The 17,590-nt window shown below is 46.7% G+C and overlaps 1 protein-coding gene across 1 annotated transcript in view; it reads right to left on the reverse strand.

The window, feature by feature from the left end:
- Positions 1-17,590, reverse strand: part of TM9SF1 (transmembrane 9 superfamily member 1) — a 48,483-nt gene continuing 30,893 nt past the window's right edge. The window contains exons 10-15 of the mRNA XM_070728723.1: positions 16,343-16,564; positions 16,082-16,161; positions 12,594-12,952; positions 6,860-7,667; positions 5,389-5,662; positions 1-2,634 (exon numbers count right to left, since the gene is read on the reverse strand). Coding sequence (XP_070584824.1) covers positions 2,241-2,634; positions 5,389-5,662; positions 6,860-7,667; positions 12,594-12,952; positions 16,082-16,161; positions 16,343-16,564 — 2,137 coding nt within the window. The 3' untranslated portion in view covers positions 1-2,240. The remainder of the gene's footprint in view (positions 2,635-5,388; positions 5,663-6,859; positions 7,668-12,593; positions 12,953-16,081; positions 16,162-16,342; positions 16,565-17,590) is intronic.

A 17,590-nucleotide genomic window follows, 5' to 3' on the forward strand; every position in this document is an offset into this window, starting at 1 on the left:
TTTTTTTTTCCATTTCCTTTTTATTAATAAAATCGAACTTCAAGATCTGTAAAAAGAAACTCAAAACCGAGACGTCAAATTAAAAAATAATCCAACTTCAACTCTTGCTAATATACATAATTCCTTATATATACTTTCCCCCCGCCCCTTAATATAATATATATTTTTTTCAGCCAGGTGGGGAAGAAAGATGGAAGGATTGCTCTCACCTGTACTAGGAAGGTGGTGGGATAGACACCTCATGACTATTGTACAAAGGAGGGGACGAAAAGGAGGAAAAAACATCTTGGCAGAACCAAGTGAAAGATTTGCTGAACTTGAGGGCAAATTATCTCACTTACCAGACTCAACAGGAGAAATCCACTAGCGTTTTTTTCAAACTTGGGAATGGTTAAAATGTGCTGGGACTTCAACTCCCAGAATTCCTTAGCTAGCTGGCTGAGGAATTCTGGGAGTTGAAGTCCCACACGTCTTTAAAACCATTCCCAAATTTGAAGGAAAAAAACCCAAAACATTGTGCCAAATCATTTTTTCTATAGATCCCTGAAAATAATTTATCCAATTACTTCTATCAATCCCTTAAAAAGTTGCACGGAATAAATGGTTTTATATATTTACTTATTTATTATTATTTTTATTTATTTCTATAAGGTTCACCAATGAGAGTGGTAGAAGTAATCAGATAATTACGGGGTTTGGATGCAAGTAGCTTCCGCTTTCAAATTTCATGGAATCTGTCAACTTCCTCCGGCGCGAGAAAGCGCCATTTTTAATTTCTGTTTCCCAAAAATAGGTACCTGGTTTTAGGAAATCTCTGTTGCTTTCTGACTACTATTCCCATCCACCCTAACAGTATGAAACTCAGAACACTCTGGATGATACCAGCCAGGGAAAGCTACCCATAGGCTGCCCCAAATAAGCCAAATTCTCGCAAATCCCACACTTTGAAACCGTTGCTTGGCTATTGGGATCTAGTTTGACCTGTGTACAAATAAGCCTGATGATTCTTTGCTCTTTCTATCACTCTGTTGCTGAATCAGAGTTTGAAAATGCCTGTTTATGCCTGGCTGGGATCTCTTCCTGAAACCGAACCAGAACTGTTGGGGAAAAAGGAGGGAAACGAGATAAAAATATTTTCACGAACGGTCTAGGGAAAGAGAAGGAATGCCCTAGAAGAAAGGGACGTGCGTTGAACCAAACATAGGGTTTTTTTTAACCGGTTGAACTGATTATATAATAAACTATCTAGAATTGTGTGTTGAACCTGTTGAACTGATGGTACTGATCAGCAGGGAAAAAAGAATAATAAAATATTTAGAAATGTTTATCGGACCAAATGATCAGATAATCAGCAGAGGGGGAAAAATTATAAAATAGTTAGGAATATGTGCGGTTTTTATCCATTGAACTGAGGGGGTGGGGATGAAAACAAATATGTAGAAATAAGTACCAGTTGTAGCTTCGATCCTTTGAACTGATTTGTAGATATTTACTTTTTACTTTTTGATTTACATCCATCGAAGTGATTTCTAGATATTTTACTACACACACCCCCGGCTGATTATCGTCAGCGAGGGGGTGGGTGGTAGTAAAATATCTAGAAATGTATATTGAATCAGATGTAGCTTCTATGTGATAATCAACGGCGGAGGGAGGATTAAATATCTAGGGATAGGTGTGTTGAACTAAATGTAGCTTCTATCCATTGAATTGATCGTTATAGTTAGCAGGGGAAAAATAACAATGAAGTATCTAGGGATATGTGTGTGAACCAGTTGTAGCTTCTAAAATCTGTCGGTCTGCTCATATGGGAAAAAATATGGAATATATCAAAAGAAAAAACGGTGGGTTCCAGTTCCAATTGTGGAGCAAAACCCAGAATCTGATTCAAAGCAGTTTTCGCTTTCCAAAAAAAAAAATGTAAAAGGGGGGGAAGGAAGGTATTCGATTGGCTAGACATGTCGGAGGATCGCCGCTTGGCGACTTGTCCTGACCAGCAGTAAAGAACATAAGGCTGCTCCTGTCCCGTTTCGGTGGCCGCTGAGCCGAGGGCCGCGACAATGCCCTCCCTGATTCCAGGCGAGAAAGGAATGAATCATAAATAGCCGATGCGTTGAGTATTTTTTTTGTTTTGTTTCAGAGCTCAGCGGAGATGCCAGGCTGGAAAGACTTTCGAAGCGAGGCCCCAAAATGGGGACTTATGAAACTGGCCACGTCCGTCCGAGCCACGAAGGGGCCGCTCAGTCCATCTTCAGGTTGACGTAGATGTAACGGATGAACTTCAGGGAAGCGAAGAAGGAGATAGTGCCCAGCATGAGGAAGAAGACGAATCCGGTCAGCAGCGAGTAGCCGAAGAACTCCACCGTCTGGACCATGCCAGACATGTTGGAGCGACGGGTGTAGTAGAAGACGGAGTAGAGGAAGATGAAGAGGCCAGTGGAGCCCGCGCTCAAGATGGAGCGCCACCACCACCGGTAGTCCTCGCCCGAGAGCTGGAAGTAGGTCAGGGCGATGGAGATGCAGGCGCCGACGCTCAGCAAGATGGCGAAGACGAAGAAGAGGATGCCGTAGAGGGTGTACTGCTCCCGGCCCCAGACAGTGGCGAAGATGTAGTAGAGTTCCACCGAGATGGCGCTATGGGAGGAAAAATTGGGGGAGGGGTGAGACAGGCATGGCGCTGGCTTAACCAACCCGGGAGGGCCTCCTTCTTGTGTGTCCTGAAGAGTGGTTGTTCAACTTGGCGACTCGAAGGTTTGTGGACTTCAGCGCCCAGAATTCCTCACAATTTCCCAGGACATCTCAACTTCACAATCCTCCCTTTCTTTTCCTTTCCTTCTCCCTCCCTTTTTCTTCTTTCATTCCTTCCTTACCCTTTATTTATACTTTGTTCCTTTCATTTTTCTCCCTTCCTTTTTCCTCCCTCGCTTCCACTTTTCTTTGCTTCCTTTCCCTTCCCTTCTTCCTCCTTTTCGTTCCTTTCCTTTGTCTTCTTTCTTTCTTTTCTTCCTCTTCTTTTCCTTTCCCCCTCTTCTTTCTTTCTCCTTTCTCCATCCTTTCTTCCTCACTCCTTTTCTTTCTCCCTCTTCCTTCCTTCCTCCATACCATTCCTTCTCCCTCTCTTCTAGTCTTTCTTTCCTTCCTTTCCTTCCGTTTCCTCTCTTCTTCCATTTTTTTCCTTCCTTCCTTTCCTTTCCTTCTTTTCTCTCTCCTTTTTTCATTTCCTTTCTCCTCCTTCTAGTCCTTCCTTCCTTCCTCTTCCCTTCCTTCTTTCTTCTTCCATTTTTTCTTCCTTCCGTCCCCCTTTTTTCTCTCTCTCTTCTTCCTTCCTTCCCTCTCCTTCTTTCTTTATCCTTCCTCTCTCCTTCCTTTCCTTTCTCCTCCCTTTCCTTTCCTTCCTTCCTCTCTTTCTTTTTTCCTTTCCTTTCTCCTCCTTCTAGTCCTTCCTTCCTCTTTCCTTTCCTCCCTCTCCCCTTCCTTCTTTCTTCTTTCATTTATTCTTCCTTCTGTCCCTCTTTTTTCTCTCTCTTCTTCCTTCCTTCCCTCTCCTTCTTTCTTTATCCTTCCTCTCTCCTTCCTTTCCTTTCTCCTCCCTTTCCTTTCCTTCCTTCCTCTCTTTCTTTTTTCCTTTCCTTTCTCCTCCTTCTAGTCCTTCCTTCCTCTTTCCTTTCCTCCCTCTCCCCTTCCTTCTTTCTTCTTTCATTTATTCTTCCTTCTGTCCCTCTTTTTTCTCTCTCTTCTTCCTTCCTTCCCCTTCTTTCTTTATCTTTCCTCTCTCCTTCCTTTCCTTTCACCCCCTTCTAGTCCTTCCTTCCGTCCTTTCTTCCTCTTTCCTCCCTCTCCCCTTCCTTCTTTCTTCTTCCATTTTTTCTTCTTTCTGTCCCCCTTTTCTTTCTCGCTCTCCTTCCTTCCTTCCCCTTCTTTCTTTATCCTTCCTCTCTCCTTCCTTTCCTTTCCTTTCTCCCTCTTCTAGTCCTTCCCTCCTTCCTCTTTCCTTTCATCCCTCTCCCTCTCCCCTTCCTTCTTTCTTCCTCCATTTTTTCTTCCTTCCATCCCCCTTTTCTTTCTCTCCTTCCTTCCCCTTCTTTCTTTATCCTTCCTCTCTCCTTCCTTTCCTTTCCTTTCTCCCCCTTCTAGTCCTTCCCTTCTTCCTCTTTCCTCCCTCCCTCTTCCTTCCCTCCTTTGATTGTCTGTCTGGCCAGGGAATTCTGGGAATTGCAGTCCCCAAATATCTTCAAGCTGCCAAGGTTGAGAAACACATTTCTAAAATAAGGAAGGTGGCCACTCGACACACAGTCTAGCAAGAAACAGCCGAGAGATGGTCTTCTAAGCTCAACTGTGGATCGAAGAGGACGCCCAAGTTGCGGACCCTCTATGAAGGGGGCAAAGACTACCCCCCCACCGAGTAATGGAAGGACAGATATCTCCGGGACCGCCTTTTGAATCCCAGCGACCAATTAGGTCCCACAGAGTTGGCCTTCTCCGGGTCCTGTCGACTAAACAATGTCGTCTGGCGGGTCCCAGGGGAAGAACCTTCTCTGTGGCGGCCCCGGCCCTCTGGAACCAGCTCCCCCCGGAGATTAGAACTGCCCCCACCCTCCTTGCCTTCCGTAAACTCCTTAAAACCCACCTCTGCCGTCAGGCATGGGGGAATTGAGGCATTCCCCCTCCCTCCCCCGGGCCTATATAATTTATGTATGGTGTGACTGTGTGTATGTCTGGTTTAATAATGGGGTTTTTTAAAAAATGTTTTTTAAATTTATTAGATTTGTTGTGAATTGTCTTATTGTATGCTGTGAGCCGCCCCGAGTCTACGGAGAGGAACGGCATACAAATCCAATAAGTAAGTAAGTAAGTAAGTAAGTAAGTAAGTAAGTAAGTAAGTAAGTAAGTAAGTAAGTAAGTAAGTAAATAAAATTAAATAAATAAAATTAAATAAATAAAATTAAATGAACTAAATAAGTAAGTAAGCAAATAAATAAATAAATAAATAAATAAATAAATAAATGTCCATGGCAGGCGGAACGCACAGCCACTCCATCTTGTCAAGGTTCAGTCTGAGCCTATAAATGCCCATCCAGACCCTGGCAGCCTCCAGAAACCAGCACATTACTGTACCTCCACTTCTTCACTGAGTGGACACGAGGGTGGAAATGTATAGCTGCGTATCGTCAGCATCCTGATGGCAAACTCACCCCATGATCTCACCCGGCGGTTTCATTAGGGGGAAACCTGGATTTGCGCCACTCGCTTAACAACCGCAGCCCGAAAAGCCGTAAAAATCGGGCGGTTAACAACAATCGCCTTCCCTTTCGCGACACGGATTCTCTTCCCAATGGCGGTCATTAAGCCGTGGACCAGCCGTAGCCGTCTCCCTTTGCTGCTCCTCACCTGAAGGGGAGAAACCCTCCGATGGTCATGTGGACCACGGTGCACTTGTACCAGGGCTGCGGAGGGATTTCCCTGGCGATGTTCTTGGTGCGGCAGGGGGCATCGAAGGGCGTGGCCCGGTTCTTGCCGAAGATGCCGCCGATGACCGTCAGCGGGAAGCCCACCAGCAGCCAGACGGTCAGCAGCAGGAAGATGGTGGTGACTGGCAGGGCCTGGGTGGACCCGTTGGCCCAATGGACGGAGTTCACCACGCTCCAGGTCAGAAAGAAGGGAGCTGGAGGAAGGGAGGAAAAACAGAGCGGTTATTGTATATGAGGTTATATTATTATTATTATTATTATTATTATTATTATTAATTGGATTTGTATGCCGCCCCTCCCTGTGAACTCGGGGTGGCTAACAACAGTGATAAAAACAATATGTAGCAATCCAATAATAAAGCAACTAACAACCCTTATTACAAAAACCAGACATACATACTGACATACCATGCATAAACTGTACAGGCCCAGGGGGAAAGAATATCTCAGTTCCCTCATGCCTGACGGCAGAGGTGGGTTTTAAGGAGCTTACGAAAAGCAAGGAGGGTGGGGGATATTCTAATCTCTACGGGGTGTTGGTTCCAGAGGGCCGGGGCCGTCACAGAGAAGGCTCTTCCCCTGGGTCCCGTCAAACGGCATTTAGTTGACGGGATCCGGAGAAGGCCAACTCTGTGGGACCTAACTGGTCACTGGAATTCGTGCGGCAGAAGGCGGTCCCGGAGATAATCTGGTCCGGTGCCATGAAGGGCTTTATAGGTCATAACCAACACTTTGAATTGTGACCGGAAACAGATTGGCAACCAATGCAGACTGCGGAGTGTTGGTGTAACATGGGCATACTTAGCGAAGCCCATGATTGCTCTCGCAGCTGCATTCTGCACGATCTGAAGTTTCCGAACACTCTTCAAAGGTAGCCCCATGTAGAGAGCATTACAGTAGTCGAGCCTCGAGGTGATGAGGGCATGAGTGACTATGAGCAGTGAGTCCCAATCCAGATAGGGCTGCAACTGGTGCACCAGGTGAACCTGGGCAAACACCCCCCTTGCCACAGCTGAAAGATATTTCTCTAATGTGAGCTGTGGATCGAGGAGGATGCCCAAGTTGCGGACCCTCTCTGAGGGGGTTAGTAATTCCCCCCCCCCCCAGGGTAATGGACGGACAGATGGAATTGTCCTTGGGAGGCAAAACCCACAGCCACTCCGTCTTATCGGGGTTGAGTTTGAGTCTGTTGACACCCACCCATATTTATTTTATTTATTTATTATTTCGACTTGTATGCCGCCCCTCTCCAAATAACTTTAAAATATTTAAATATTTAAATATTATTTAAATATTATTTTTATTCTATTTAATTTTTTTTATTCTTTTCTTTTTCAGAAGGAACTTGGTGGATGACCACCTCTGAGCGCTGGAGGGAGATGGAACCTCACCGGAGAAAAGGCTGGTGGTCAGCACTATGTTCCACACCCATCGCTCGCCGCCGATCTGGCGATAAAAGTTGCTAGACACGTAACCAGAGATGCAGCAAGTCAGGGCGTACAGGAGGATGGCAGCCGAGTTGATGGCCCCGTGCCGGTGGACGTTGAACATGCCGAGGAGGGCCATCACGATGATGCCAGTGGCCAGGGCCAGGAACTGGCTGCCGACGCCCAAGATGGCACAGAGGAGGCTGCGGTAGGGGGGAAAACGGAAGACGTCTGTATGGATGATCTTCCAACCATTGTCCCCTTGGTCAAAGTCATCGCCTGAGGAGGACGAAGAGGCCTCCTCGTCCAGGTTGTAGCGGGCCAGGTCGTTCTTGAGGACCCGCATGAGGATTACGACGACGAAACCCACCAGCAGAAACACCAGCACCATGGAATTGATGATGGAGAGCCAGTGGATCTCCAAGGTGTGCGGGAAGAACCCGTCGTCGCCGCTGTGGCTTCCCCGGCGCTCCCCTTGACGCTCCGCGCTGGTCTCCGACCAATGGACGCTGTAGGTGTATGCAATGGGCAGCACGCCCTGGATGTCATCCAAGCTGGTTGGCTTCACGTTGCGGACGCTGACGTTGGCGTAGACGATGCGGTCGCCGTTCCACTCCAGGTAGAAGTCCAAGTGGGTCCAGAGCCCAATCTTGTGGGTGTGGGGCAGGAAGCCACTCTCCTCCATGTAGCCCACAAAGCCACGGAGTGGCAGGTCGTCCACCACAAATTCGAAGTAGTAGAGTTCCTCAATGGCCTGGCGGAGACGCTCTACCTGCCACGGAGGAAGGAAAAAGTCAACTCACAATGGAAAAACAAAATATGGGACGCACCAGACTTCAGAGGTCAAAGCCACCAATTCTGATTAATTATGATTTATTTATAGAAACATAGAAGACTGATGGCAGAAAAAGACCTCATGATCCATCTAGTCTGCCCTTATACTATTTCCTGTATTTTATCTTAGGATGGATCTATGTTTATCCCAGGCATGTTTAAATTCAGTTACTGTGGATTTATCAACCACGTCTGCTGGAAGTTTGTTCCAAGGATCTACTACTCTTTCAGTAAAATAATATTTTCTCATGTTGCTTTTGATCTTTCCCCCAACTAACTTCAGATTGTGTCTCCTTGTTCTTGTGTTCACTTTCCTATTAAAAACACTTCCCTCCTGGACCTTATTTAACCCTTTAACATATTTAAATGTTTCGATCATGTCCCCTCTTTTCCTTCTGTCCCCCAGACTATACAGATGGAGTTCATGAAGTCTTTCCTGATACGTTTTATTTATTTATTTATTTATTTATTTATTTATTTATTTATTTATTCATTCATTCATTCATTCATTCATTCATTCATTCATTCATTCATTCATTCAATTTTTATGCCGCCCTTCTCCTTAGACTCAGAACAGCTTACAACATGTTAGCAACAGTACTTTTTAACAGAGCCAGAACCTTATTGCCCCCACAATCCGGGTCCTCATTTTACCCACCTTGGAACGATGGAAGGCTGAGTCAACCTTGAGCCCGTGATGAGATTTGAACCGCTGACCTACAGATCTACAGTCAGCTTCAGTGGCCTGCAATACAGCACTCTACCTGCTGCGCCACCTCGGCTCTTCAGCGGTTTATGAGAAAGAACCAAGAACGGTCCTCCTCAATCTTGGCGATCGGTTGACTGCCAACTCTCACAATTCCCCAGCCAGCTAGGTTATCAAATCTATGCAGGGATGGGCTTCAAAAATTTTAATAAGTGGTTCTCTGCCCGGGTTGCCATTTCACCCTCTAGAGCCTTCGGGGAAGCTTCCTGCAGGCCCAGAATGCAAAAATTGGCCCAACGGGAAAACTGGAAGTTCGGAAAACAGACTTCTGGTTTGATCATTGTGTTGTTTTTCACACTCAGGGGCTTCAGGAAGCTTTCCTAAAGGCTCCGGAGTGTGAAAAACAGCACAATGGGCAAACCGGAAGTCTTTTTTCCAAACTTCTGGTTTGTCCATTTGCCCATTTTTTCACCACCCCAGGCTTCAGTGAGACCTATGTGCGTGTGCGAGGACGGAGTGGGGATTTTATTTATTTATTTATTTATTTATTACTTAGATTTGTATGCCGCCCCTCTCCGAAGACTCGGGGCGGCTCACAACATGTAGAAACAAATCATAAGTAAACAGACAAATTTAAAAATATTAAGTATTTAAAAAACCCCATATACTAACAGACGCACACACAGGCGTACCATGCATAAATTAAACATGCCCGGGGGGAGATGTTTCAGTTCCCCCATGCCTGACGGCAAAGGTGGGTTTTAAGGAGTTTACGGAAGGCAGGAAGAGCAGGGGCAGTCCTAATCTCCGGGGGGAGTTGGTTCCAGAGGGCCGGTGCCGCCACAGAGAAGGCTCTTCCCCTGGGGATTGTAAGAACACACAGAGGCAATGCGGGAAGGTGCGCATATATGTGTGTGTGAGAAAGGGAATGGGTGTGGGCACATGCGCGCGTGCTAGTACAAGCACATACACCCTTTTGGTACACAAACCGAAAAAGGTTTGCCATCCCTGAGCTAGCGAGTTCCCTACTCAACCTCAACAACGTTAAGACGGGCAAGACTTCGACTCCCAGAATTCCCCAGCCAACATAGCTAAGTTAGTAAGGAATTCTGATTATTGAAGATAGCTCCTCTCAAATTTGCTCTCCTGAGAAGACACCCATTTCCAATTTTCTCTTTTGCTTTTCACCCGAACATCTAGCCAAAATGCAAGCAATATACGATATTTCAGACATCATGGATCTGTAAGTCCCAGCTTAATTCCTTAAGGATGATGGGAGTAGCAACTAGGAGCCGGGGTGGCGCAGCAGGTAGAGTGCTGTACTGCAGGCCACTGAAGCTGACTGTAGATCTGAAGGTCAGTGGTTCAAATCTCATCACTGGCTCAAGGTTGACTCAGCCTTCCATCCTTCCGAGGTAGGTCAAATGAGGACCTGGATTGTGGCGGCCATAGGCTGGCTCTGTCCAAAAGTGCTATTGCTAACATGTTGTGAGCCGCTCTGAGTCTAAGGAGAAGGGCGGCATAAAAATCGAATGAATGAATGAACAAACGAATGAACAAACGAACGAACTTAACTAACTAACTAACTAACTAACTAACTAACTAACTAACTAACTAACTAACTAACTAACTAACTAACTAACTACCGGTAGTGATGGCAGATGTTACATATCCAAATCCTATCCATGAGCTTTAGCTACTTCTCAGGGTTTAGATTTCATGTTGGACCAGAGTACCTCCGGAACCGCCTGCTACCGCACGAATCCCAGCGACCAATAAGGTCCCACAGAGTTGGCCTTCTCTGGGTCCCGTCAGCTAAACAATGTCGTCTGGCGGGCCCCAGGGGAAGAGCCTTCTCTGTGGCGGCCCCGGCCCTCTGGAATCAACTCCCCCCGGAGATTAGAACTGCCCCCACCCTCCTTGTCTTTCATAAACTACTCAAGACCCACCTATACCGCCAGGCACGGGGGAGTTGAGAGACCTTTCCTCCAGGCTCTTTATATTTTATGTTTGGTATGTATGTGCTGTCTGGTTTTAATATGATAGGGTTTTAGTTACTGTATTTCTTTTAATATTAGATTTGTTTCACTATAATATTGTTTTTATCATTGTTGCCCCGAGTCTTCGGAGAGGGATGGCATACAAATCTAATATATTATTATTATTATTATTATTATTATTATTATTATTATTATTATTATGTTGCGGCTTCTTTTTCATATGTCAGGAGGGCGATAAATTTAGATTTACAAGGTCATTGGCTTCCCGATTTATAATTTCCCCGATTGTTTTTTGTTCTCTCATTCTTCCTTCCTCATTTTCCTTCCTTTTCTGTTTCAACATCATATGCTTTGCGGTCCTTTTTTTTCTTTCTAGTGTTTGACACTCAAGTGCAGCACTGACGTTTTTCAGATCGACAAGGGTCAATTTGTTGGTTGCCCCAGGATCTAAGTCGCCAGCTTGGCGATGGGTCCAGAATCAGCTTTTGTGTCTAAGGCAGAAATAGAAGTCACCGTCTCCTGGTAATTGACTAAAAGACACCCAACTGGCTTTCATGCCTGAGGAGGGACTAGAACGCATCGTCTCCTGGTATATAATATAATTAACTCAGTTCTACCCAATACTGTAAAGACCCCAGACCCCGGCCTGACCTAAACACCCAGACCCACTCTACAGACCCCTAATTGTTTGCTTTATGGCAACACAGTGCACCACAGCTCAGGTCTCGCTGTGTTTGCCCTAGAACAAGGACAGAAGCACCAGCCTGAAGATGACGAGTGAGACCTCGTCGAAACATTGCCAGAAATTTCTAAATCCTACACGGGAAGAAACCTGAATATACCAAGACCGTCATATATATATATATATACAGTGATCCCCCGATTATCGCAAGGGTTCCGTTCCAAGACCCCTCGCAATAATCGATATTTCGGGATGTAGTGGTGCGGAAGTAAAAACACCATCTGCGCATGCGCGCCCCTTTTTCCATGGCCGCACATGCGCAGATGGTGGAGTTTGCGTGTGGGCAGCGGGGAAGACCGGGGAAGGTTCCTTCGGCCGCCCAACAGCTGATCTGCTCCGCAGCGCGGCAGCAGCGAGGAGCCGAAGATGGGGTTTCCCCGCCGCCCAGGCAAAGGGGAAACCCCAAGATCGCTTGCCGCTTGCCCGTCACCCGCTTGCCCGGCCGGCCGCTTGCCGCTTGCCCGTTCGCCCGCCCGCCTGCTCGCTTGCCCGTCACCCGCTCGCCCGGCCGGCCGCTTGCCGCTTGCCCGCCCGCCTGCTCGCTTGCCGCTTGCCCACTCGCCCGGCCGGCTGCTCGCTTGCCGCTTGCCCGTCACCCGCTCGCCTGCTCGCTTGCCGCTTGCCCGTCACCCGCTCGCCCGGCCGGCCGCTTGCCGCTTGCCTGTTCGCCCGCCCGCCTGCCGCTTGCCCGTCACCCGCTCGCCCGGCCGGCCGCTTGCCGCTTGCCAGTTCGCCCGCCCGCCTGCTTGCTTGCCGCTTGCCCGTCACCTCTCACCCGGCCGCTCGCTTGCCGCTTGCCTGTTCGCCCGCCCGCCTGCTCGCTTGCCGCTTGCCCGTTCGCCCGCCCGCCCGCCTGCTCGCTTGCCGCTCGAGAGCAAGAGGGGGAGAGATAGAGAAAGAGAGAGAAGGAAAGAAAGAGATGAGAGAGGGAGGAAGAGAGTGTGAGAGAGGAAGAAGCAAGAGAGAGAAAGAGAGAGAGAAAGAAAGATGAGAAAGGAGTGACGTCATCGGGTGGAAAAATCGTGATATAGCCTTTCGCAATGATCGGGATCGCGAAACTCGGGGGATCACTGTATAGTATTCGTCTTATATATTACAATGGCTACAATGTCCTGGGATCCCCTTTTTTTGCGACCAAATTTAGTATTTAGTATTTATTAGATTTGTATGCCGCCCCTTTCCGAAGACTCAGGGGGAAGCCAAATTCGCTTAACAAACCGTGTCCCTCGCTTCGCAACCACAGCGATTTGCTTAACGGTCAGCGGGAAAGTTCACAAAAAAGGAGGCCGGACGTCGCTGATCAACCGCCGGTGCTCAGCCACAGAAGCGTTGAGGGCTGACTTGCCTACAATAGAAACGGAGTTGGGAATCTACCGCCTGGGACTGAGTCTAAATCATTACAGCACATGGACCTACCTCATCCGGAGAGAGCTTCTTCTGGCAAAGGATCTTCTTCTCCACGTTTTGCCGGAAGTGGATCTCGTACATGGACTCGGCCATGCGATCCCCGTCCAGGACCTCCCCCAGGGTCAGGCTCTTGTGGCGGATGGGAGTCGGCGAACAGACCGGCAGCTGATAGTAATGGTAGGTCTCTTGCGGGTTGTGGTAAGGTCCCACTTTATTGACGTAGAGCATGACTTTGGATCCCTGCTGGTAGTGCGTCTCGGAAGGGGCCACGCCTGGGGAATGAAGGAAGGCAACGAGGAGGGCAAGGAAAGGATAGGGAGCCATCGCTGGGGAGGAGTTGGGAGAGAAAAGGGCAGGGGGGGTAAAAGCTGGGGTAGAGAAAGAAAAAAAGAAGAGTGTCGTTTTTTTATTTCCAGGAAGGAATTCGAACAGCGTGTCTATCTCAAACTGGACCATTTTTAAGAGGGGTGGACTTCAATTCCCAGAATTCCCCAGCCAGCTATGGAAAGTAAATATGCCCATGTCACACCAACACTCCGCAGTCTGCATTGGTTGCCGATCAGTTTCCGGTCACAATTCAAAGTGTTGGTTATGACCGATAAAGCCCTTCATGGCCCCCGGACCAGAATATCTCCGGGACCGCCTTCTGCCGCACAAATCCCAGCGACCGGTTAAGTCCCACAGAGTTGGCCTTCTCTGGGTCCCGTCGACTAAACACGACTAAACAATGCCGTCTGGCGGGACCCAGGGGAAGAGCCTTCTCTGTGGCGGCCCCGACCCTCTGGAACAAACTCCCCCCAGAGATCAGAGTTGCCCCCACCCTCCTTGCCTTCCGTAAGCTCCTTAAAACCCACCTCTGTCGTCAGGCATGGGGGAATTGAGATATTCCTTTCCCCCTAGGCTTATAAAATGTATGCTTGGTATGTCTGTATGTATAATTGGTTTCTCAAATTAGGGTTTTTTAATTTAACTTAAACTTAAATATTAGATTTGTTTATATTGTCTTATTATTGTTGTTAGCCGCCCCAAGTCTACGGAGAGGGGCGGCATACAAGTCTAATAGATAGATAGATAGATAGATAGATAGATAGATAGATAGATAGATAGATAGATAGATAGATAGATAAAAGTTAAGTCCCCCTCATCCTTTACAGTCAATCAGAATAGAATTGGAAGGGACCTTCGAGATCTTTGAGTCCAACCCATTGCTTGGAACAACTAAGATCCTAAACAGAACTCCCAAACTCCCTGGTAGCCAATCCAGGCCACCCTTTAAGGGTAAGAGAGATTTTTTAAAAAAATATCTACCATATATCATATTTAATGATATATTTTCTTACATATGTATGTGTACAGTATTATATTATGATAGCTAGACACCAGTGGGATAGATAAGGTTAGATAAGTAAGTAGACAGACAGATATATAGAGATGATAATTAGCTAGATAGATAGCAGGTAATAATAGATAGTTTGATAGATAGGTGGATGGATGGATGGATGGATGGGCGGATGGACAGACAGACAGATAGGTAGGTAGATGTTTTGGGCTTTGTGCTGCTGTGAATAAAGTGTCGTTGGAGCTGATGCTTTTCTATAAACAGTGGTGAGGTGTGTGGAATGTTGGCACAACTGGGTCATTTTGATTTGTTGATGAAGTCACTTTTTGGTTTGGTTTGTTTGTTTATTTTGTATGCCGCCCAACTCCCTGACGCCTCTGGGTGGACTTGATGGAGTTGTGATTGTGATTTGTTTGTTGACTAGGGCTAGTTTCCAGATGTCATCACCTTTGTTCATGTTGTGGGGGTGTTTCTCTATTTCATATATAGATTAGACAGACAGACAGACAGACAGACAGATAGATAGATAGATAGATAGATAGGTAGGTAGATAGATAGATAGATAGAAAGATAGATGTAGGTAGGTAGGTGGGTAGATAGCTAGATAGGATAGATAGATATTTGTATTTGTATTTACAGTATTAGATTTTTATGCCGCCCCTCTCCGAAGACTTGGGGCGGCTAACAACAATAAAAAAGACAATGTGAACAAATCTAATATTAAAAATAATCTAAAAAACCCCAATTTAAAGAACCAATCATACATACAAGCATATCATGTATAAATTCTATAAGCCTAGGGGGAAGGGAAATTTCAATTCCCCCATGCTTGACGACAGAGGTGGGTTTTAAGGAGCTTGCGAAAGGCAAGGAGGGTGGGGGCAACTCTGATGTCTGGGAGGAGCGGGTTCCAGAGGGTCGGGCTGCCACAGAGAAGGCTCTTCTCCTGGGTCCCGCCAAACGACATTGTTTAGTCGACGGGACCCGGATAAGGCCAACACTGTGGGACCTAATCCATCGCTGGGATTCGTGCTGCAGAAGGTGGTCCCGGATATATTCTGGTCCGATGCCATGAAGGGCTTTATAGGTCATAACCAACACTTTGAATTGTGACTGGAAATTGATCAGCAACTAATGCAGACTGCGGAGTGTTGGTGTAACATGGGCATACCTTGGGAAGCCCATGATTGCTCTTGCAGCTGCATTCTGCACGATCCGAAGTTTCCGAACACTTTTCAAAGGTAGCCCCATGTAGAGAGCATTACAGTAGTCGAGCCTCGAGGTGATGAGATAGAGAGAGAGAGATAAAGATAGATAGAGAGATAAATAGATAGAGAGATAAAGATAGATAGATAGAGTGATAGATAGATAGATAGATACAGTAGATAGATAGATAGATACAGTAAGATAGATAGATAAAGATAGAGATAGAGAAAGAGAGATAGAGAGATAGAGAGAGAGAGATAGGTAGGTAGATAGGTAGATAGGTAGAGGTAGGTAGGTAGGTGGGTAGGTAGATAGATAGATAAAGATAGATAGATAGAGAGAGAGAGAGAGAGAGATATATATAAAGATAGATAGAGATAGACAGACAGACAGACAGACAGATCTTATATATTTCTTATATGTACATTATATATGGATGGATGGACAGACAGACAGATAATCAGTAGGTAAGTAGGTAGCTAGATAGGTAGAAACAGACGGTGGAGATTGATCGGTAAAGACATGACCTAAGTGACAGACAGACGGGTATCTTATACATTGCCCATCACCACCTCCCCAAATGAGCTGGTACCATATGGTGCCTTGAATGGTGTCCTGCTTAGCATGTTGGGCCAAAACTATTCGTTCAAGCAAAAGACGGCACAGCCAACAGAGGACGTGTGAGCGGTGGAGTTTGGAGGCTCTTGAGGGAGGAGGGGCTGCGGATGGACCTGCTGCCCTAAAATTCCCCCCTCCCCCCAAAAAACAAACCCTGGTGGGAGAGCATGAGCTTGCCCCCCTCCCCTTTGGATCTGCACAACAGCCCTGCAAGGTAGGCCAGGCATAAGCTACAGCCCGGGGGCTTTTCCTTCCTTTTCCCCAGGCTGGCCAGGTGTGCAAGGGTTCTATGCACCAAAGCCCCCCTCCCTTGAAAGCCCCCCTCCCCACTCACCTGCACCTCTAGGGCTTCCCCGAGCACCGCCTGAGCTTCCTTGCAGCCTCTTAAGAAAAAGAAAAGAAAGAAAGGCGAAAGTTCACAAGTGCAGCCACCCAAGCTGCGGGGAGGGTTGGTGTGCAATTGGGAGCCGTGGGGGGGGGGGGGAGTCTTGACCCTGAGCGAGCGTCCAAAGCGCTGCCTGATTTTTTTTAAGGCCCCCCCCCCCCTCCCACGCCCGTCGGGTTTTCTGAGGTCTTCTTTCCGGGACAGCCGCACCTCTGCTTCGCCGCGCGGTCCTGGAGAGCGAAGGAAGGATCAGCGACGGAGCCGAGCCGAGGACTTCCAAGACGTCGGGGTCCTTCAGGCGATCGCCGGGGGCAGCTTCTCGGCCACGTCTGTCTGTCGTTCGCTTCCGCCCTCAGCCGGATCCGCCGATGCTCTCGATGCCCACACCAGGACGCAGTTCCGGGTTGGGGAAGCTGGAGGCGGCCTTTCCCTCTGGAGGGGCGAAGAGCGGGGACGTCACGGTCTGGCTCCGCCCACTTCTTAAAGAGACAGGCCCGCGTTGGCATAGGAGAGGAAAAAAGAAAAGAAAAAAAGAGGTGGAAATGGGAAACAGGATTAGATTAGATTAGATTAGATTAGATTGTCCAAAACACAATAATACACAATGAAGGTAATAGAGGATACACTCGAAATAAAATATATCAAAGAAATAATAGAAGAGAAAATATAGGAATAAAATATATCAATGAGAGAATAGAAGAAAAGATATAGGGATAGAACAGAAGATATTGGAGAGACAATGGGACAGGGGATGGAAGGCACACTGGTGCACTTAGATTAGATTACTAGAATTGGGAGGAACATTGTAGGCAGGTGGGGATTCCACTTACCGGCTGCTACTGGTATGCCCTCCGAGATTGTCGCAGGCGCAAGATTTGGCTTGAGATGCACATGCATCTCCCCACCTCCAATTGCGTGCCCAGGTGTGCCCGTGTGAGATTTGGCAGGATTTCACCGATTTTTGGTAATTTCTTTGTTCCCGTGCATGCTCACACAGGTTAAATAATTAAATCGTAGAGGACCCTGCGTGGCAAATAAATAATAAACAGTGCACCTCAGAGAAGTAAAGATCGACACACCATACCTATGAAATAATACACAATCCTACATAGTGAATAATTAAAGTGTAAATGAAAATATCTATTCAATAATGCCTAAAGATATCTTGACAAATGTATCTTTTCTTTTATGTACACTGAGACTAATAACGCACCAAAGAAAAATTCCTTGTGTGTCCAATCACATTTGGTTAATAAAAAAATCTATTCTAATTCTATTCTAATTCCATTATTCTATTCTGTTCTGTTCTATTCAATTCTATTCTTTCTTCATTACATTATTCTGTTCTGTTCTATTCTATTCTATTCTATTCTACATTCCATTATTCTTATTCTATTCTATTATTCTATTATTCTGTTCTGTAGTCTGGTCTATTTTATTCTATAATTCTGTTCAGTT

Source organism: Erythrolamprus reginae, chromosome Z (genome assembly GCF_031021105.1).
Source record: "Erythrolamprus reginae isolate rEryReg1 chromosome Z, rEryReg1.hap1, whole genome shotgun sequence".
Classification (NCBI taxonomy): Eukaryota; Metazoa; Chordata; class Lepidosauria; order Squamata; family Dipsadidae; genus Erythrolamprus; species Erythrolamprus reginae.